Source organism: Serinus canaria, chromosome 1 (assembly GCF_022539315.1).
Source record: "Serinus canaria isolate serCan28SL12 chromosome 1, serCan2020, whole genome shotgun sequence".
Taxonomy (NCBI): Eukaryota; Metazoa; Chordata; class Aves; order Passeriformes; family Fringillidae; genus Serinus; species Serinus canaria.
The window spans coordinates 114654081-114675042 of record NC_066313.1 but is presented as its reverse complement, the minus strand read 5'-3'; the positions used below and the strand labels follow the sequence as shown (position 1 = coordinate 114675042).

At 66.7% G+C, this 20962-nt stretch overlaps 2 protein-coding genes and 1 long non-coding RNA gene across 9 annotated transcripts; 2 read left to right on the top strand and 1 right to left on the bottom strand.

Annotated features, from left to right (window-relative positions):
• The first annotated feature begins 1086 nt into the window (after positions 1-1086).
• On the top strand, positions 1087-11409 carry TRIM3 (tripartite motif containing 3). Of its 4 annotated transcripts, none has more exons than XM_050977477.1 (12): positions 1087-1186; positions 2177-2318; positions 4160-4394; positions 4791-4951; positions 5212-5392; positions 5743-6466; positions 6657-6760; positions 7097-7264; positions 7351-7519; positions 8197-8267; positions 8352-8492; positions 10748-11409. In XM_050977477.1, the coding sequence occupies exons 2-12, from the start codon at positions 2191-2193 to the stop codon at positions 10898-10900; spliced, it is 2235 nt and encodes a 744-aa protein (XP_050833434.1). In that variant the 5' UTR covers positions 1087-1186; positions 2177-2190; the 3' UTR covers positions 10901-11409. The 4 variants fall into 4 exon arrangements, with proteins under 4 accessions (XP_050833434.1, XP_050833442.1, XP_050833450.1 ...); XM_050977485.1 differs by lacking the exon at positions 1087-1186 and adding an exon at positions 1387-1429; XM_050977493.1 differs by lacking the exon at positions 1087-1186 and adding an exon at positions 1452-1483.
• On the bottom strand, positions 9112-10201 carry LOC127059859 (uncharacterized). Of its 2 annotated transcripts, none has more exons than XR_007778153.1 (3): positions 10081-10201; positions 9929-10004; positions 9112-9857 (listed from the first exon to the last, which is right to left on the bottom strand). It is a non-coding gene; the product is annotated as an uncharacterized LOC127059859 (long non-coding RNA). The 2 variants fall into 2 exon arrangements; XR_007778154.1 differs by having other exon boundaries at positions 9929-9966; positions 10063-10200.
• Positions 11410-13742: 2333 nt separating the features above from the next.
• On the top strand, positions 13743-20557 carry APBB1 (amyloid beta precursor protein binding family B member 1). Of its 3 annotated transcripts, XM_050975993.1 has the most exons (14): positions 13743-13814; positions 14284-14949; positions 15357-15535; positions 15777-15833; positions 15909-16015; positions 16348-16384; positions 16649-16786; positions 17067-17191; positions 17836-17950; positions 18593-18677; positions 19156-19239; positions 19357-19478; positions 19915-20091; positions 20159-20557. In XM_050975993.1, exons 2-14 carry the CDS (start codon positions 14418-14420, stop codon positions 20324-20326), a joined length of 1926 nt encoding a protein of 641 aa, XP_050831950.1. In that variant the 5' UTR covers positions 13743-13814; positions 14284-14417; the 3' UTR covers positions 20327-20557. The 3 variants fall into 3 exon arrangements, with proteins under 3 accessions (XP_050831950.1, XP_050831945.1, XP_050831956.1); XM_050975988.1 differs by lacking the exon at positions 13743-13814 and having other exon boundaries at positions 14154-14949; XM_050975999.1 differs by lacking the exons at positions 13743-13814; positions 15777-15833 and having other exon boundaries at positions 14154-14949.
• The last annotated feature ends 405 nt before the right edge of the window (positions 20558-20962 follow it).

Genomic DNA, 20962 nt, shown 5'->3' with positions numbered 1-20962 from the left:
GAGGATCAGGGGACCATGCTGGGGCTTCTATGTGGATTGGGACAGATTTATTGGGGGACTGGTTCATGGCAGAGCTCTGGCTCTATCCTGGAGCTGATGGGTCCCCAAATGTGCTGGGCTGGGTCAGCACCTTCCTGTCCCTGTGGCCATCATCCCCCCCATGGCCCACTACAGCAGTGACTTTGGATGTGGATAGTGGCACGTCCTCTGCACCCCTGGAGCTCCAGCTCTGACAGGATGCCGTGTCCATCAGGGCCTGCTCACTGCCTACCTGTGTCACCCAAAGGAGGCCGCCAGGAGCTGCTGGAATTCCTGGGAAGCTGCAGCAGGTGGGCTCGATGCCGTGTCCTGAATGGGGTGGGGGGGCGCTAGCTGAGGTTGGTGATGGTGATGAGAGGGGTCCCACATGGAGGAGGAGCTGTGACAGCTGGCAGATGGAAAGATGGTGGGCTCCCTACAAACTGAGGGGCTGGGGCAGGCCTACTGGGCTCTGGTTTTATTCCTATCCCCCCGTTATAAACCCCTTTGTAGCCGGCTTGTACCTCCTTTATACCACACCTCTATAACCCCTATGTTAACCCCACTTACCTGTGCATCCCCCTCGCCCACCTTTATGCCCACCTGTTCGCCCTGACCTTCCCTTTATTCCCCCTTTTATACTCTTCCTACTTCCGAATTTATACCACCCGTCACCCCATGCTCGGTAACGCCCCGCCATGCCCCCACCCACCAGTGAATGCCCACATTCCCCAGTCCTGTTCCCCCTCCAATTTGGGGTCAGCCCCCCCAAATTCGGGGTCGGGATGTGGTTGCCGTGGCAACAGCCGGGTACCCCTGGATGCGCGGAGCCCCCCCCAGCTGCAGAGCCACAGCCCAGGCGAGACCACTGACGCCGGAGGGGGGGCTGAGGGGTCACTTTGCACACTTTCCCACCGGACCCTCCCCACGAGCCCCCCAGTCGGGGGCGGCAACGCGTTCTGCGGCGACGCCTCGCCACCGCGAGTGCGGTGTCCTCGGGGGCGGGTTCCGTGGAAAGGGGAGGCGGTGGCGCGTTCCATCTCCCCCTCCGGAGCGCGCTTGGTGCCGCCCGGCCCGGCCGCCTCCCTGTCGCATCCCGGGCCGGGGCCGAGGATGCGCCGTGGGGTCCCGCGGCGCGCGCGGGAGCGAGGAGGGGGCTGCGGGGGGGGTGAGTGCGGCCGGGCCGCGGGGGCGGCCCCGGGACCGGGCCGGGCCGGGCGCGGCGGGGGGGACACCGCGGGAGGGGGTGTGAGGGGTGGGGGGCGGGATGGCCGCGGGCCGGGCCCCCCAGGCCCCGCGGGCCGCGGGACCCCCGGGCCCCGCCGTGCCCCGGTGCCGCGGGGGGGGGCGGTGCCGCACAATGGCGGCCGGGGCGGGGCCGCGGCCTGGAGCGCGGAGCCGCCGCAGCGCCGTGAGCGGGGCCGGGGCCGGGGGACACAGGGCGGTGGGGCACGGGGCTGCGGGGGTCAGTGCGGCACAGGGGACGGGGGTGAGGAATGTCTCACGGGACAGGGGCTTGGGTCGGTGCCGCGGTCTCAGGAGAAGGTGGCGGCGGTGGGGTGTGCCCCTGGGGCAGGAGGGCGGGTGCTGTGGGTGCCCTGTTGGTGCCCTGTGGCGATTCCTTGCCATGGATGGGGCCGGGTGCAGCGGGGCCAAGGAGAGGGGGCTGTGGGGGCAGTGGGTTCCGAGGGGCAGGCGGTAGGTGGGGCAGGGCAGTGCCGGGGGACACGGCGGTGTGTGAGGCTCTGGGGGTCATGTGCCCGGTGGGACCCGGGGGAGTCCCCCGTGTGCCCCACAAGGTGTCTATGGGGCAGGGCCTGCGGGATGCCTTGGGGTGGGTTCTGTGGGTGTCCCTGGGTGCTGAGCCCTCATGGCACAGGGTGAGTGTCCGTTTTGGCCCTCTGTGGGGCTGTGGGGTGGGCAGGGGGCTGTGGGGCACTGTGGGTTCAGTGGTGGGCTGCAGGGTGCCTGCAGTGCCTCCCAAGCATTTAAATTACCCCCACTCTCAGGCTGAGGGACTGCCATGACCCACCACGAGCCCGTGGGGCGGGTGGGGGCTGTCTGGCACCGTGCGTTGGGGCTGGGAGTGGCCGTGGGGTACCGGCAGCCCCGTGGGGTGCTGCAGGGTGCGTGCCCTTCACTGTGGTGTGCCTCCCAGGCTGAGGAGCCACCATGGCCCGCCATGAGCCCGCCAGCCCGGTGGTGCGGCAGATTGACCAGCAGTTCCTGATCTGCAGCATCTGCCTCGACCGCTACTGCAACCCCAAGGTGCTGCCCTGCCTGCACACCTTCTGCGAGAGGTGGGACCTCCCGAACCCACTCTGAGCCCCCTGCATCCTCCCAAACCCCATCCCTGCCTGCACGGTTTCTGTGAGAGATGGGACCCCCTGAACCCCTCCTGGGCCCCCCCTGCACCCCCTGAACACAATCCCTGCCTGCACACCTCCTGTGAGAGGTGGGACCCATTATACTTCCTCCCTGCATCCCACTGCACTCCCGGTGTACCCTCTGTGCCTGGCATCCACTCTCCATCCCCACTGTGTCTCTGAGCACCCCTACACCCCTCCTGTGCCCTCTGCACCCCGCCAGCATCCATCCCCAGCACATCCCCACCGTGCCCTGGGCCCCCTGCACCCCACTGAGTCCTGACTGCAGCACTGCCACTGTGACCCTCCAAATGCACCCCCATGTCCTTACTGCGCCCCTGCACCCCCCAGCCTGCTCTGCCCCTCCAGCATCCATCCCTCTGCCCTCCAGTGCACCCAGCCCCCCTCTGCCTTGCTGCATCCCCCTGCGTCTCTGAGCCTGTGTCCCAGCACTACTGGCTGCACCCCCAGTGTGCCTCACTGCACCCCTAAACCCTCAGTGTGAGCAGAGCCTCCCTCAGCCCCCACTGGTGGTGAGCCAGGCCCCCCTGCACTCCCTGCCCTCCCCAGTGAGAGATGGGGTCAAGCCTCGTGTGTCCTCAGAGGTGGGGGCTGGGACCCCCCTGCATCCCATGGCCCATGGTGGGGCTGGGACTCCCGGCCCTCCACACCCCACTTCTCTGGGAGGGCTGCACAGCCCCTGAGCCCCCTGAGTGAGGGTGCTGGGGGCACCATGGCTGCGTCCCGAAGTGGGGGTGTCTTGTTGCTGATGGCCCCCTCTCTCTGTGCTCCCAGAGCCCTCTGGTCCTGCTCTCCATCCATCCATCCATCCATCCATCCATCCATCCATCCATCCATCCATCCATCCATCCATCCTTCCATCCTTCCATCCTTCCATCCTTCCATCCTTCCATCCATCATCTCCCCAGGGGCACTGGCATTCCTACCCCTTGTCCATCCTGTCCATCTGTCTGACTGCCCACTCCCCTGCTGCTCTCCCACCTGTTGTGACACCACATAGCCCTCCTGTCTGTCTGTCCATCTGTGTCCCATCCTCGTGTGACACTGCGCAGCCCTCCCATGTGACTGTCCGTCTGTCCTCCTCCTGCACCCCAGTGTGACACTGCAGCCCTGCCATCTTGTCCATCTGTCCCTTGGTTTGTCTGTCCCTCCCACCCTGTTCTCACACTCGGGTGTTCCACCACACACCCCCCATGTCTGTCTGTCCATCTCTCCCCCTGCTCTCTGCCTGCACCCCAACCCTTCAGTCTGTCTCTCTGCCCCCCTCTCACTGTGTTCCTCATCACCCTGTCTGTCCATCCTGCTGCTCCTGTCCCACTGTCACTGTGTGCAGCCCCCCTGTCCATCCATCTGTCCCCAGGCCTATCCACGTGCCCTTGTCCTGCACCCTGACCTTTGAGTTCATCTGTCCGTCCCACTCTCTACTGCCCCAAATCCTAGGTGGCACATTCGCCCTTCTGTCCCTCCCTCAACCTGCCTGTCCACTCCCCTGTCTCCCTGTCCATCCGTCTGTCCCTTCAACCCCCTGTTCTGCCCCTACTGCCATCCCACATCCCCCATCCCAGCGGGTCTTGTCTCCCCACCCATCCCCTGATCTGTCCCCCAGTGATCCCTATATCTGGTCCCCCATGCCCCCACAGCCCCCACTTCTGTCCCTGCCCCCTTCATGTCCTGACCCAGTCTGTCCCTGCCATGCCCTGTGTGACCCCTGACCCCAGTGGCCCCCGTGACCCCCGTGACCCCTGTGACCCCAGGTGTCTGCAGAACTACATTCCGGCCCAGAGCCTGTCCCTGTCGTGCCCTGTGTGCCGCCAGACCTCGATCCTGCCCGAGCGGGGGGTCCCGGCGCTGCCCAACAACTTCTTCATCACCAACCTGATGGAGGTGCTGCAGCGGGACCCCGACCCCCGCGGGGCCCCCCCTGCACCCCTGCCCCCCCTGGGTGCCGCCACTGGGCAGCCGCTCTGCTGCCCGAACCACGAGGGAAAGGTGGGGCCCGGGGGCTTGGGAGGGGCTGGGGGGGCCGCACTGGGCTCTGGGGGCTCAGGGGGTCTGGGGACTGCAGGGACCTGGGGGGCTGCAGGTGTGTGGGGAGGCTGGGGAGGTCCTGAGGGCTGATGTGACTCAGGGGGACTGGGGACCTGCAGGAGCTAGAAAGGCTTTAGGAGGGCTGGGATCTGGGGAAGGCTAAGGCAGTCTGTGAGGGTCAAGGGGGTGGGGGTGGGGGCTGCAGGTCTTGGAGAAAGGGTCCAGAGAGGGTCTGGGGAGGCTGCAGTGGTCCAGTGAGTCTGGGAGAGGCTGTATGGGCCCAGGAGGTGTTTTGGGGTGGGCTGCAGGGTCCTGTGGACCGAGGTGTGGGGCAGCAGGTGAGCACAGGTGTGGCAGGTGATGGAGTTCTACTGCGAGCCCTGCGAGACGGCCATGTGCCGGGAGTGCACGGAGGGGGAGCGGCGGGAGCACCGGGACCACCGCACTGTGCCGCTGCGTGACGTGCTGGAGCAGCACAAGGCAGCCCTGCAGCACCAGCTCGATGCTGTGCGTGCCAGGTACGGGGACAGGGGTTGCCGGAGGTCCCCTTGGCCCCACTCCCACTGGTATCAGTGCCAGCTTGATGCCCCCCACACACAGGACAGAGGGAGGGGTGGCTGAGGGCGTCGTGGGTACTGTGGGGTTTGAGGGTTCAGGGAGTGCCCATGTCCTCCTTCTGCAGAATACCACAGCTGGATGAGGGTGCTGTGGGGGGCTTCAGGGTTCAGGTGGGGTGGGTGGGGGTTGGGGACTTCAGGGGGTCCCCATGTCTCCCCAGGCTCCCGCAGCTGGCGGCAGCTGTGGGGCTGGTAGCTGAGATCAGCCGGCAGCTGGGGCAGCGCCGGGCCGAGGCCGAGGCAGAGATCGGGAGCAGCTTCGAGGAGCTGGAGGCAGCGCTGCGGCAGCGGCGGGAGGTGCTGCTGCGTGACCTGGAGGCCACCTGTGCTGCCAAGCAGCAGGTAACACACTGGGGCTCTGTGCCCTTCACCAGCCCTTCCTGGGAGGGTGTGTGGGTACCACAGCCATACCCCAGTGCCAGTGGCCCAGCCGGTGCAACAGTTGGGGTCCCAGTGCAGCACCAGCGTTGGGGTTGTGGCCATGGCTGCGGTGCAGGTGGGGGAGCAGGCAGAGCCTTGGTTAGGGGTGCTGGGTGTGGGTGTCCCACACGGACACCACAGAGATGTGCCATCCCCACAGGATGCATGGAGCCGCAGCTGGAGGTGCTGCAGCAGGGCCAGGATGTGGTTCAAGTGTGGGTGATGGCACCAGGGTCGCACCTGGTGCCACAGGTGATGTCCTGGTTGCGCAGGTGCTGGAGGCGCAGCTGGAGGTGCTGCAGCAGGGCCAGGAGAGCATCCTGAGCAGCTGCGCATTCACAGAGCAGGCTCTGCACCACGGCTCAGCCACGGAGGTGCTGCTGGTGCAGAAGCAGATGGGTGAGAGGCTGCGGGAGCTGGCGGCGCGGCCCTTCCCCGAGCACCCACACGAGAACGCGCAGCTCGAGTTCCACGCCGAGCCCGAGGGGCTGCGCCGCTCCATCCAGAACCTGGGCGCGCTGCTGACCACCAGTGCCACGGCACACACCACGGTGGCCACGGGCGAGGGGCTGCGCCAGGCCGTGGTGGGGCAGCCCTGCTCGCTCAGTGTCACCACCAAGGACAAGGACGGGGCGCTGGTGCGCAGCGGCGGCGCCCGCCTGCGCTTCACCGTGACGGGCCCCGACGGCGCCGCGGCCGAGGCCGAGGTGCAGGACAACCGCAACGGCACCTACGAGCTGGTGTACACGCCACGCATGGAGGGTGACTTTGTGCTGTCCATCCTGCTCTACGGGCAGCCTGTGCGCGGCTCCCCGTTCCGTGCGCGCGCCCTGCGCCCCAGTGACGTGCCCCCGTCCCCCGAGGAGGCCAAGCGCCGCGTCAAGTCCCCAGGCGGGGGGCACGTGCGGCAGAAGGCCCTGCGCCGCCCCGCCAGCATGTACGGCAGCGCCAAGCGCAAGGAGAACCCCATCGAGGACGAGCTCATCTTTCGTGTCGGTGAGCAGGGGGTGGGGGGTGTCTTGGGATGATGGGGGGCTCGTTAGGGCTCCCCAGGATGGTGGGGTCACCCTGGGCTCCTCATGGCTCCTTGGGGTGGTGGTGGAGGGCTCCAGGGGGTGGCAGGGGTTTACTGGGGTGGTGAGTGGTCTCCTGGGGACACATGTGCCCCCCTGACTGGTGCCTGCAGGCAGCCGTGGCCGGGAGAAGGGCGAGTTCACCAACCTGCAGGGGATCTCCACATCCAGCGCCGGCCGCATCGTTGTGGCTGACAGCAACAACCAGTGCGTGCAGGTATGGACACCCTTGGGACCTCCAAACCCTCCCAGGACCCCCACTGACTCTTGTTGACCCCCACTGACCCCAACAGCAACAACCAGTGCATGCAGGTATGGACCCCTGGGACCCCCCCTGGGTAACCCTGGATCCCCATGACCCCACTGACCCTATCAGCAGTAACCAGTGTGTGCAGGTACAGTCCCCTTCTGGGATCCCTGAACTGTCCCAGGACCCCCACTGACTCCCCCTGCTCCCCCTGGCCCCCCTGGTTCTCCAATGGAGGGCAGTTTTGGCTGCATTTCAGGGTGTGGGGGTGTTCCCCTGGTTCTCCTGACCCTGCTGCCCTCCCAGGTGTTCAGTAACGAGGGGCAGTTCCGGCTGCGTTTCGGGGTGCGGGGGCGTTCCCCGGGGCAGCTCCAGCGCCCCACGGGGGTCTCAGTGGACACCAATGGTGACATCATTGTGGCCGACTACGACAACCGCTGGGTCAGTGTGTTCTCACCTGAGGGCAAGTTCAAGGTGAGGCCAAGCAGGGCTCTGAGCAGGGAGCCGTGGGCCAGGGGGTGTCCGTGGCACCTCCCAGCCTGACTGTCTGTCCCCCCCAGACAAAGCTGGGCGCGGGGCGGCTGATGGGCCCCAAGGGCGTCGCTGTGGACCGCAACGGGCACATCATCGTGGTGGACAACAAGGCTTGCTGCGTTTTCATCTTCCAGCCCAATGGCAAACTGGTGGCACGGTTTGGCTCCCGCGGCACCGCCGAGCGCCAGTTCGCAGGTATCCCTGGGAACCCCCAGCTGTGAGCCGTTGGGCTCCCCAGAGACCCGGCCAGGCAGGACTGTGTGCCCCACTTTGCTCTGGCACAGGTCCAGGCTGCAGTTCTAGACTGGATTTCTGGAACCAGTTCTGGGCTGTGGGTTCAGATTCTGGGCTCAGGACTTCTTCTGAGCTCTGGCTTGAATTCTGGGGCTGGACAGGGAGCCAGGATCTTGTTCTGGGGAGCCAGGATCTGGTTTAATGTCCAGCACCAAGTTCAGGGCTCTGAGCTGGTGATCCAGTTCCAGGTTCTGTCTCTGGGTTCTGGTTCGGGATTGAGATCCCAGGGTTTGGTTCTGGTTCCCAGGCTGGGATGTAGTTTCAGGTTGTGGGTTTGGGTCTGGGTTCTGAGCTGTGTGTCCTAGACTGGGGCACTGGGTTTGGTTCTGGATACAGATTGTGGGTCTGGGTTCTAGGTTCAGTTCTGGGCTGGGGCCCTGGGCTGAGATTCTGGCAGTGGCTCCATCCTGGGGGCTCTGAGTTCTGGGCTCTGTCGATGCCTCAGGTCTCTGGGTGCATCCTGGTCCTGCCGTGGGGCCAGGGCTGAACTCTGCCATTCCTCTTAGGGCTGAGCCCCCCCAGTCCTGGAGATGAGTTCCCTGTGCCCCTTTTGGGCTGAGCCCCCTTTGTCTCCTCAGGACCCCATTTTGTGGCTGTCAACAACAAGAACGAGATTGTGGTGACCGACTTCCACAACCACTCTGTGAAGGTGAGTGCAGCCACAGGCAGGTGCTGAGAGCCCCCTGGTGCTCTGAGGGCTGGGGGGCTGCAGTGACCCCCCTGTGCCCACCAGGTGTACAACGCTGAGGGCGAGTTCCTGTTCAAGTTCGGCTCACATGGGGAGGGCAACGGGCAGTTCAACGCGCCCACAGGGGTGGCCGTGGACAGCAACGGCAACATCATCGTGGCTGACTGGGGCAACAGCCGCATCCAGGTACCACACCTGTGCCCGCACGGACACACGGACACCTGTGCCCGCACGGACACACGGACACCTGTGCCCGCACGGACACACGGACACCTGTGCCTGCACTGACACACGGACACCTGTGCCTGCACAAACATGGGCACCTGTGCCTGCATTGACACACGGACACCTGTGCCTGCACGGACACACGGACACCTGTGCCCGCACGGACGCACGGACACCTGTGCCTGCACAGACACACGGACACCTGTGCCTGCACAGACATGGGCACCTGTGCCTGCATTGACACACGGACACCTGTGCCTGCACTGACACACGGACACCTGTGCCTGCACAGACATGGGCACTTGTGCCTGCACTGACACACGGACACCTCTGCCTGCACAGACACACGGACACCTGTGCCTGCACAGACACATGGGCACCTGTACCTGCACAGACACATGGACACCTGTTCCTGCACAGACACATGGGCACCTGTACCTGCACAGACATGGGCACCTGTGCCTGCACAAACATGGGCACGTGTGCCTGCATAGACACACGGACACCTGTGCCTGCACAGACATGGGCACCTGTGCCCGCACGGAGACATGGGCACCTGTGCCTGCACTGACACACGGACACCTGTGCCCGCACGGACACACGGACACCTGTACCTGCACGGACACACGGACACCTGTGCCTGCACAGACATGGGCACCTGTGCCTGCACGGACACACAGACACCTGTGCCTGCACAGACACACGGACACCTGTGCGCGCACTGACACACGGACACCTGTGCCTGCACGGACACACGGACACCTGTGCCTGCACAGACACACACACACACACACACCTGTGCCTGCATGGACACATGGACACCTGTGCTTGCACGGACACAGGGACAGCTGTGCCTGCACACCTGTACCTGCACGGCCACCTGTGCCTGAACAGATGCATGGACACCTGTGCCTGCATGGGCACACACACACAACTGTACCTGCACAGACACCTGTGCCCACACTGACACACACACACACACACACCTGTGCCCACATGGACACACACACCTGTGCCTGCATCGACACACGGACACCTATGACTGCACAGACACAGACACCTGTGCCCACACAGACACATGGACACCTGTGCCTGCACACCTGTACCTGCACAGACAGCTGTGCGTCCACGCACACCTGTGCCTGCACACACACACCTGTGCCCGCACACACACCTGTGCCTGCACACACACACCTGTACCCACATACACACCTGTGCCCGCACACACACACCTGTGCCCGCACACACACACCTGTGCCTGCACACACACTTCTGCCTGCACACACACACCTGTACCCACATACACACCTGTGCCTGCACACACACCTGTCCCACACACACACCTGTGCCTGCACACACACACCTGTGCCCACACACACCTGTGCCTGCACACACACCTGTGCCCACACACACACCTGTGCCTGCACACACACACCTGTGCCTGCACACACACACCTGTACCCACATACACACCTGTGCCTGCACACACACACCTGTACCCACACACACACCTGTGCCCACACACACACACCTGTACCCACACACACACCTGTGCCTGCACACACACCTGTGCCCACACACACACCTGTGCCTGCACACACACACCTGTGCCCACACACACCTGTGCCTGCACACACACCTGTGCCCACACACACACCTGTACCTGCACAGATTCCTGTGCCTGCACCTGCATACCTGTACCTACACTGACACATGCACCTGCACACATCCCCCCCACCCCCTGCAGCCCAAGGGCGCTCAGCACTGCCCCCTCCCCATCCCATCGCTGACCCCACTCCATGTGTGTGCTGTGGGGCACCTGCAGGGAACCAGGACACAACTTGGTTTGAGTGAGGGCGGCTGGAGAGGGTTTTGGGTCAATGGGGAAGAGACTGTGCAGGGTCTGCAGTCAGCTGGGAGGGGGTCACGCAACTGGGAGCAACAGAGAAGGATCTCTGGTCAACTGGGAATGGTCCATGGGGGCCTAGGGTCAGCTGGGAGGAACTGGGAAGAGTTTTGCACCAGGAGCAACTGGGATGGACTGGGAAGGGGTCTGGGGTCACCTGGGAGCAACTGGGAGGATCTTGGGTTAACTGGAATAGACCTAGGGGGGATCTTGACCACGTGCCCTCACAGGGAGTACATCCTGCAGGCCCGGGGACCGTTGGGGCTGGGGGTCCCTGGGCCGTGGGGCACAGCTGTGTGCACTCCTGCAGGTGTTTGACAGCGCGGGCTCGTTCCTGTCCTACATCAACACGGCGGCCGACCCGCTGTACGGGCCACAGGGGCTGGCCCTCACCTCCGACGGCCACGTGGTCGTGGCTGACTCGGGCAACCACTGCTTCAAGGCCTACCGCTACCTGCAGTGACGGGCAGGGCTCTGGGCACGGCCACGGGCAGCAGGGAGCCTGCAGCTGCACCGGGCAGCACGGCTGCCCCACGGCCTCGCCTGCCCCCCTAGCGCCATCCTGGCTTCATGTGCACTTTATCCCAGGGGGCAGCCGGACCTGGGGGGTGAGGATGCGTCCCGTGGGGTGGGGGCTGCCTGGGGGTCGCGGTCTGGCCCCTCACCCACAGCAGGGCCAGCATCCCACTGCCCCTGCTGACAGGGTTCCCAAGGTGTGGGGGATGTGAGGGGCAGGGGGAGCCGCTGGAAGGGCTTGTGGGGGGCTGTGGGGTGGCCAGTCTAGAGCCTCGTGCCCCTTGAGGGCTGTCTCCCACCTCCCAGCTCCCCTCCCCAGCTGTGGGGTGACTGTGTGTGCCTGCTGCCCCACTGCACTGCTGCTCCACAGCTCTGGGGGGCTCCGGGGGCTGTGGGGCAGCTGCCGCACGCTGACAAAACTGTATGTACAAAATAAAGTATTCTGGAAGTACCCTGGCCCGTGCTGCCCTGTAGCCCTGCCTGTCCTTCACACACCCTGCCCTACAGCCCCCATGGCCTGTGGGCTCTCCCAGCTGCACTGGACACCCCCAGACAGTGCCAGGCCAGCAGGGACAGGAACGGTGCCTGGAGCTCAGTGGCACCATGGGCGCCTGCCTGGCCTGGGCGTTCTGCCAGCACTGACCCATCTGCAGGGCCAGGGACACACTGGGAGTGGGGACACGTTTAGACTGATCTGTATTGGGTCAGACTCTTCTGTGCTGGCAGCAGGGTTTGGGTTGGACTGGTCTGTACTTGTACTGGGTCAGACTGGTCTGTACTAGGAGTAGGAACTGGTCCATACTGGTCCACGTACCCAGGAGAAAATGGTCAGTGACCTGCTGAGCCACTCAGACACTGCAGGTCCCTGGGGCCAGTGGACCCCCAGGGATACCACAGAGGCTGTGGAGGAGTCATGGAGCTGCTCTGCCTGGTCCTCACCAACTCTGGCTATCCCTGGGGGATCCTGGACAGCAGCAGAGCTCACCCAGACCCTGCTCTCATCATCCCCCACCAGCCCTGGGGGTCCCAGGCCCCAGAGGTAGCCAGTGACCCTGTTCCCAAGCAGGGCTGGAGAGAGGATCCAGGGAAGTCCACGCCTGTTCCTGGTCCTTATGCTGGGAAGGCCCTAGAACAGATCACCTGTGGGTCCCACAGCATGGGCAGGACAAGCAGGAGATCAGATCCAGCTGGGGACTGGGAAAGGCAGGTCCTGCCTCACCCACCCAGTCTCCTGCTGGGACAGGATGACCTGTGGGACAGGTGTGGGTGTGCCTGCCTGAAGCTCAGCAAAGCCTTTGGCACCATCTCCATCTCCCTGGCACCTCACAGAGCACCTGCAGCCTGGCTGGGACAGGTGCTCCTTGTTGGGAGCACCTGGCTGAGGGCCAGGCCCAGGGAGGGGTGGGAATGGGGCCACATGGGGGGCAGGCACTGCTGGGCTCCCCAGGGCTCCGTGCTGGGGCCAGGGCTGTTCCCAGAGCTGTCAGTGACCTGGATGGAGCCTGGAGTGTGTGCTCAGTGAGCCCATGGACCGCACACGGCGGGTTGGGATGTGGCTCTGCAGGGGGCAGGAAGGATCCCAGAGGGGTCTGGCCAGGCTGGAATAATGGGCCAAGGCCAAGAGTGTGAGGGTCAACAAAGGCAAGTGCTGGGGCTTCTGCTTGGGTCACCAAAACCCCTGTGACACTCCAGACTGGGCAGAGGGGCAGGAGGCTGGAAACGGCCCTGGGGGTGCTGGTCACAGTGGCTGGACACGAGTCCAGGTGTGCCAGAGGCTGATGGCACCTGGGCTGTGCCAGGGCAGGGATTGTCCCCTGTGCTGTGCACTGTGTGACACCTCGAGGGCTGTGCCCAGTTCTTCTCCTGCAGGAGAGACCTGGAGGGGCTGGAGCGTGTCCAGGGCAGGGAATGGAGCTGGTGAGGAGCTGGAGCATTCCTGAGGGAGCTGGGAAGGGGCTGAGCCTGGAGCAAAGGAGGCTCAGGGAGGACCTTCCCAGGAAACAAGTGACAGGACAAAGAGGAAACGGCTGCAAGCGGTGCTTGGGGAGGTTCAGGCTGGGCATCAGGAGGAATTTCCTCTTGGAGAGGGCTGCCCCATGCTGGAAAGGGCTGTCCAGGGAGGTCTGGAGTCCCCATGCCACGTCCAAGGAACAGCTGGAGGTGGCACTTGGACCTCTGGCCTGGGGACAAGGTGAGGATCAGTCACAGGCTGGACTCAGCCTTGGAGGTCTCATCAAACCGAGTGGCTTCGATCCTGTACGGGACCGGACTTGTATCCACGGAGTGCAGGGACCTCGCACACCCCGGGTCACCATCGCTGCTCCCGGCCGGACCCCCCGGCCCCCGCGGTGCTGCCCCTCTGGGGCTGCTAAAAGCCGGGAGCCTCGAGACACTCCCGGTCCAGCCGGGGGTTTGAAGGGTTCCGGGGGCACAGCAGCCGCAGGGAGTCCCGGTGCCGGTGTGGGGTCAGCGGGGCGGAAACACGGTGCCTTGGGGGGTGTCGCTAGGGGTAACGGGGGGCTCAGCTGGGCTGTACTGGTCCGTGGCACCAGAACAGTGGGGCGGGCACGGGCAGTGTCGGGGTCACCGGCCTGGGGGTATCACCGGGGGCGCAGGTCCCCCGTTCCGCACAAGGCCGGATCGAGCTGCCCGCCGCCGGTAAGGCCTGGGGCTCCCGGTCCCGGGGGTACTCGGGGGTCTCCGGTGGTACGTGCCGGGCAGGGCCCGGAGAGCCGCCGGTGGTCCCGACGGGTGCCGGTGCCGGAGGCGGCGCTGTCCCCCCGCCGGCCGGAAGCGGAAGTGACGCGGCTCCGAGCCCCCCCATCCTCCCCCCGCGACCCCCGGCAGCGGAGCCGCCGCAGGTACCGGCAATGGGGCAGAGAACGGGGGGGCACGGGCGGCCCCGCTGCGCTGCGGGCACGGGTGGGGCCGGAGGGGCCGAGCCCCGCGCAGACCCCCGAGGGCCCGGCCGGGGGAGCGGAGAGGTCCGTAGGTGCGGGGTCCCGGTGGGATCCCCCTGGCAGGGCCGCGGGGCGATTGCGGAGGGACCCCGGGCCGGGGGAGCTGCGGGGTCACCCCGGGGGCTGCGGTCGCGGAGGGGACGGCGGGGGGTGCCGGGGCCGTGCGGCGGGGGCCGTGCGGGATGCGGGGCCGAGGGGGATGCTGTGCCGGGGGTCCCCGCGTCCCGGGGGCGGCGCGGAGGGATGCCGTTGCCGGGGAAGGCTGCCCGGGGCCGGGAGAGGGCTGCGAGGGGATGCCGAGTCCTTGGGAGGAGCCGGGGCCGCGGAGCGTCCGTGCCAGGGGTCCCCGCGCTACCCCCGCTCCCCACAGGCCCGATGGACGCGGAGGCGCCCCGGGGGCTGTAGGACCCCCCCGCCTGCCCACCCCAGTACCGGCAGCTGCGGCCGGGCCGGGCCGGGCTCCCGCCGCGCCGGGGGTCCCGCCGGTCCCCGCGTCCTCGCGCCATGTCGGGGGCCCTGAGCAAGCGCAGCGACCTGGCCAACGACAACCGGTGCCCGGGGCTAAGCCTGGGGCTGGCCGCGGCCCCCGACCCCCGCACCGGCCCCGGGGGGGCCCCGGCCGAGGAGCTGCCCGGCGCCGGCTGGGCCAAGGCCGGGCAGGACCAGAACCGCAACGAGCTCGAGCCGGGGCCGGGGCCGGAGCGCTCCCCCGGGGCGCACGGCGAGTCCCCCGGGGCGCTGGAGCCGGGGGTCCGGGCCCGCAATGCCCGGAACGCCGCCGGGGACCCGCGGGCCCTGCTGATCGGCGCCTCGGAGGAGGAGGAGGAGGAGGAGGATGAAGATGAGGAGGAGGACGAGGAGGAGGAGGACGGGGCCGGGGTGTCCCCGCCGGCTCTGGGCACGGAGCGGGGCCTGCGGGAGCCCCTGGGGCGCAGCGCCAGCCGCCTCTTCGGGGGGCCCGGCCCCGGCAGCGACGAGGACTCGAGCTGGGCCACGCTGAGCCAGGGCAGCCCCGGCAGCTCCCCCGATGAGCCAGGTGGGCACCGCTGGAGCCCCTGTGACTTGTGGCTGCCCCGCGGAGCCCCACGGTGAGCTCTCGCTGTCCCACAGCTGCCCCATGGAGGCTTCTGACACTCTCTGGCTGCCCGCAGAGCCCGGTGGCTGTCCCACCTGCTCCTTCCTGCCATGCCCCCGTGCTTCTCTCAGCTCCACATCTCCCCTGGTCCCTGGCTGTGTGCCCTCTCCTGCACTCCCAGCCCCCCGGGTCCCATTCCTGGTCCCTGGTCCCCCATCCCCTGGGCACTGTTCTGTGTCCCTAGCCCGCACTGGTTCCATGCCCTCCTTTGCCCCCGTGTCCCTGTGGAGCCCCCGTGGGGCATCCCCGTGTCCCTGGCATGGGGGGCTGTGCGGGGCCGGGCTGAGTCCTCTGCCCCTGCCCTGCAGAGTCGCTGTGGCCGTGTGGCGCGGGGGCACACGGGGACCTGCCCCCCGGCTGGCTGCGGGTGCAGGACACCTCGGGCACCTACTACTGGCATGTCCCCACCGGGACCACCCAGTGGGAGCCCCCCGGCGGGCCACACGAGACCCCGTCCGACGGCAGCACCCCCACCGAGGGGCCCACCGTGAGTCGGGACTAAGAGGGCTGGGCTTGGACTGGGAGGTGGCTGTGCAGCCCCTGAGGGGCCACGGGGTGGCTGGGGGATGGTGGTGGGGTGGTTGTGGGAGGTGCAGAGCACACGTGGTTGGGCGTGGGCTGCTCTTGGGGTTACCATGGGGCTCCCATAGTGTGCTGTGGGGTGACTGGGGGGAACCGTGGGGCACTGGGGGGCTGCCAAATGCAGCACCCTGACCCAGCCCCTGCAGCTTTCCTGGACGAGCTTTGCCCCGGCTGAGACCTTCAATGATGGGCACTTGTGGAAGGTGAGAGGGGGTAGTGGATGGGAAAGAGTGGGGGGTCAGTGCCCCCCCAACCCCACAGAGCCCCCATGCCCCTAGGACCCCACGGCTGAGGAGGAGGAGGAGGAAGAAGAAGAAGAAGATGAGGAGCCAGGAGTGTCAGACCTGGAGATGCTGTCACCAGGCCCAGGATCACCAGGAGAGGGGTGCGGTGGGGGGCACAGGGACTGGGGGGACACATGGGCAGGGATGTGGGACACTGGGTGACAGGTGAGAGAGAGGGTGTCCAGTGTGAAGTGGGAACTGAGGGAGCAGGGACGCAGGTGTGGGGCAGGGAAATGGGGTCTCAGGATAAATTGGGGGATTCCCAGGATCTCAAGGCCGGGGTTTGGGGGGAAAGTCCAAGATACTCAGAGTGCAGTGACCCAGGTATGGGATGTGGGGGATCCCAGAGGGCTCTCAGGGGCAGGGTTTGGGGGTGGAGAGGCCCCAGAGTGTCAGGGTGCAGTCAGTGATGCCCCCACCCTTCCCCTTGCAGCATGGCCGTGGGCGAGGAGGATGTGCTGGACTCCAAGGTAGGGCTAGTCTCTCCTGACCCTGCCCGCCCGCAGGGCCCCTTCCCCACTCCAGTGGGGTCTGGTCCGCTGCTGGGGGCCGAGGCACCCAAGGCAGGGATGCTCCAGGCTGTCACCTGCAGGGGCGGGGCCTGGGGCCCGCCCTGCCCCGGGGCTGGGTTACTGCTGGGCAGCTGAGGCTCTGCACCGCTCCCCTGCCCCCTGGCCCCTCACCATCCCTGCCCCACACATCCCCGCTGACTGCCGTTCCCCCGTTGCCCCCAGGGCCTCCCGGTGCGCTCCCTGGGCTGGGTGCAGCTGCGGGAGGAGGAGCTGGGTCCCGGCCGCAGCAGCAGCGCCGTCAGCGCCTGCATCCGGCAGCTCTCGGGGCCCCGCGAGGGCCCCCCCGGCACCTGGGGGGAGGTGAGTGACCCCAGACCCCCTGTGCCCCCACACCCTCTGTGCTGCCCCCTGGCACCTGGGGGAGGTGAGTGACCCCAGACCCTCTGCCCCCACACCCTCTGTACTGCTCCCTGGCACCTGGGGGAGGTGAGTGACCCCAGCCCCTGTGCCCCCACACCCTCTGTACTGCCCCCTGGCACCAGGGGGAGGTGAGTGACCCCAGACCCCCTGTGCCCCCACACCCTCTGTACTGCCCTCTGGCACCAGGGGGAGGTGAGTGACCCCAGCCCCTGTGCCCCAGGCGCGGGCGCTGCTGCTGCTGGAGGAGCGCACGCTGAAGCTGGTGGACCCGCAGGACCGGGCGCTGCTGCACGCGCAGCCCGTGGGCGCCATCCGCGTGTGGGGCGTGGGGCGGCACGGCAGCAGGTGGGGCTGGGCACGGGGCACGCTGTGTGCAGCACCGTGGGGTGGCACTGGTGGCCGGTGGGGAGGGCACGCATGGGGCTCTGGTGTCTGCAGGGGACTGGTACACGTGGGCTGGGGATCCTGTGCACGTGGGGCACAGGGGTGGGGGGATCTGGATGTGCGGGACCCCCATGGGGCCTGGAGGTCCCACACAGTGTGGGGTGGGGGCTCTGGAATGCCATGTATGGGGGCTGGGGGCATCGGGGTGTGGAGGGGGCCGTGGGGCTGGGGTCCCCGTGTGGGTGAGGTGGGGCTGTGGGGGCCACGTGTGCACAGGGCTGGGAGCTCCCACGTGCGGTTGTGGTCCCATGGGTTGGGCAGGTGGGGGCTGTGGGGTCCCAACACTGAGCCCCTCCAGCAGAGAAGGGTGTGTGGCAGGATCAGATCTGACCCTCAGGGGTGTGGGGTGTCCTGGGGCTGGGGAGGAGGGGGGCCCATGTTCCCCCCTGGCACCCCCTAACCCTGCTCTGTCCCACTGTGCTGCCGGGGACACAGGGAGAGGTATGGCTCCAACCTGCCCCCAGACCCCCAGTGCCCCCAGTCCCAGCTCGGACTGGGTGGGGAGGGCACTGGGGTGGTCCTGAGCGTGCCCCCCTCCCATCTAGGGACTTTGCATACGTGGCCCGGGACCCCCTGACGCAGGTGCTGAAGTGCCACGTGTTCCGCTGCGAGGGGCCTGCCAGCGCCATTGCCGCCGGGCTGCACCGGGTCTGTGCTCAGGTGAGACCCCCAGGCATCCTCAGTGAGACCCCCAGGCCTCCCTCACCCCTCCCCCTGGCCTGCACCATGTCTGTGCCTAAGTGAGACCCCCCTAAAACTCACCTGGGACCCCCTGCACTGGCTGGCACTGCTTCTGTGTCCAGGTAAAACTCCCCCAGCCCTCTGCTGGGCTTCCCCCCAAACTGCCACCTTGGCCTGAGTTGCATCTCTGCCTAGATGAGACCCCCACAAAGCCCCTGAGAACCCCCCACCTGGCCTGCACTAGGTCTGGGCCCAGGTGAGACACCTCCAGAAGCCCCCAGGCCCAGGTAACCCACCCCAAATTCCCCTTCCTTGGTCTGCACCACACCTGTGCCCAGGTGAGACCCCCAGAAACCTGCCAGGACTTGCCCTAGCCTGTACATCTGCACACAGGTGAAACCTCAGGCCCCTCCAGCCAGCCCCTAGGGGGGAGCCCCTGCCCACCTCAGTGTCCCCAGAGACCCGCCACAGGGCACTGGAGCCAGGGGTCCCTAGGGGTGCCCAGGATGTGGCAGCCAGGAGGGCTGGGGGTGCCCCTTGTGTGACATCTGGGGGACTGTGTGTCACCGTGGGGGTCCCTGGAGGTCACAGTGGTGTCACATCTGTCCCCCTGTCCCCCAGCTGACGGCGGAGCGGCGAAGTGCCCGGGCAGCAGCCAACGGCCTGGGGACAGAGCCCCCCCGGCTGGGGGAGCCTCCCCTGCAGGGTATGGGGTTAGGGGGTACCTGTGAGAGAACTGGGGGGCTCTAGGGGTACCCTGGAGGGCACTGGGAGTCTGGGGGCAACTAGGAAGGCGGAGTTCTGCAAGGGGACCGGGCGACTGCTGGGGAGGGGCCTTGTGGGTCTGGAGGTTGCATTCGTTGGGGAAGGGCAGTGGGAAGGAGGGTGGCTTTTAGGGAGATGTGGGGGGTGTCTGATAATGTCGCCCACCACAGTAGGGTTCCCAGCCCCCAAGAGCAAGGCAGTGCAATTGGGGGTGTTGGGAGTTCTGGGGGTGCTCTGGGGGGTCTTGGAGGGCTCTGGGGAGGTCTGCCATGTCCCCCCACACTGGAGTGCCCAGCATCCATGAGGTCTTGCAGGGTGCTGGGTGAGCCCTGAGGACTGGGGAGGGGTTCTGGAGGGATGTTGGGATTCTAGGGTGTTTTGGGGGTCTCTGGGGGTGTCTGACAGTGCCTCCCCCACAGTGGAGTTTCCAGCCCCCAAGAGTGAGGTGGTTCAACGCTTCCCTGTGTGTTACCTGGGCTGTGTCCCCGTGGCCAAGCCAGTGGGTAAGTGGGGGACTCAAGGGGAAGGGGGGAGTCTCGGGGGGCTCCTCTGGCCCACGTGCAGCAGCTGTGGGGTGAGGGCACCCCCAGGGTTGCCCTGAGCCTCCCTGTGCCCCCCAGGCATGGACGTGATCAACGCGGCGCTGGAGGCGGCGCTGGCCCCTGGCTCAGGGGAGCCCCCTACGCCCACCCCCGTGGTGGTCAGTGTGGCTCCTGCCACCCTCACCATTGCTCACCGCCAGGTGTGTGCCTTCCTCGGACCCCCTGCCCTGGCACCCCCACTCACGCCCACCCTCACCGTCACCAGGTGCATCCATCCCCACCTTGTACCACCACCCTGGCCTAGGGGGCTGTGGTGATGCCCTCTCACTCTGGAGAGATGTGTTGGCCCCCATCCTCTCTGGTGACCCCTTCCTGTTCTGGGGTCTGAGTGACCCTGTCACGTGCCAGAGGGGCTGCAGAGACCTGTCCTTGTACCAGGGATGGGTTGGGTACCACCATGGCTCCTCCCAATGTGTCCCCGTCCCACCACATCCCGCGGGGCCTCAGGGCATCCCCCCCCACCCTTCCTGGGGTGACACCCCATTTGCCCTGCCGACCCTGTCCCCATGCTGGGGGTGTCTCCGTGGTCCCCTGCCCACCCTGGTGCCCCCAGTGACCCGGTGTCCCTGTCCCCAGACAGAGGCGGTGCTGTGCGAGTGCCGCGTGCGCTTCCTGTCCTTCATGGGGGTGGGACGTGACGTCCGCGCCTTCGCCTTCATCATGGCCAGCGCCCCCGGCACCTTCCGCTGCCACATGGTGTGGTGTGAGCCCAACGCCGCGGGGCTCAGCGAGGCGCTGCAGGCCGCCTGCGTGGTGAGTGCCGTCCCTGCTCCCCCCGGGCTGCCCCCGGCCCCGCTGACCCCCGGCTCCCTCCCCGCAGCTCCGCTACCAGAAGTGCCTGGATGCGCGGCCCCAGGCCTCCAGCTCCTGCCTGCCCGCACCCCCGGCCGACTCGGTGGCGCGGCGGGTGGGCTCCTCCGTGCGCCGGGGGGTGCAGACCCTCCTGGGGACCCTCAAACCGCGGCGGGGAGGGGCGCAGACCCCGTGAGCGGGGCGAGGGCATGGAGGGTGTGTGGCTGGGCGAGGCAGTGTTGGGGGGCAGGACCGCGGACCCAACGCTCCAGAGCACGGAGTTACCCCGGGTGTCGGGTCGGGGGTCCTGCCCCCACCGCTGCCCCCACGGTGGGTCATGCCCCCCCCAGGGTCCCCAATGCATGTGGCGTAACGAGGGTCTGTGTTGTACTAAATCATTAATTAATAAACCCATTCCACCAGCCCAGCTTGGCTCTGCATGTGGCCTCACACACACAGGGAGGAGCAGCAAGAGGAGGGTGTTGTGTCTGGTTTGGGTCTTCTTAGGATGTCACAGGTGAAAAGAAGCAGTGGGGTCGATCCACACCTTATTAGGGGAGCGATGGGAGTACAGGGATCATGGGCTGATCCCAGTGGGTGAGCATTAGGACAAGGAGGTGGGGTGGTAGGGCCCCAGCATCCCTGATTTGGGTCTCCCTAAGTTGTTGCTGAGAATTGCAGTGAGGAAGATGAAGGACAGTGGAGTCCATCACACCTCTACTGGGGGGTGATGGGAGCATGAGGACTACGTGCTGATCCTGATCCCAGTTCTGGTCCTGGTGGAGAGGATTAGGAGGGGTGATGGTGTCCATTGTGCCTTTATTGTGTAACT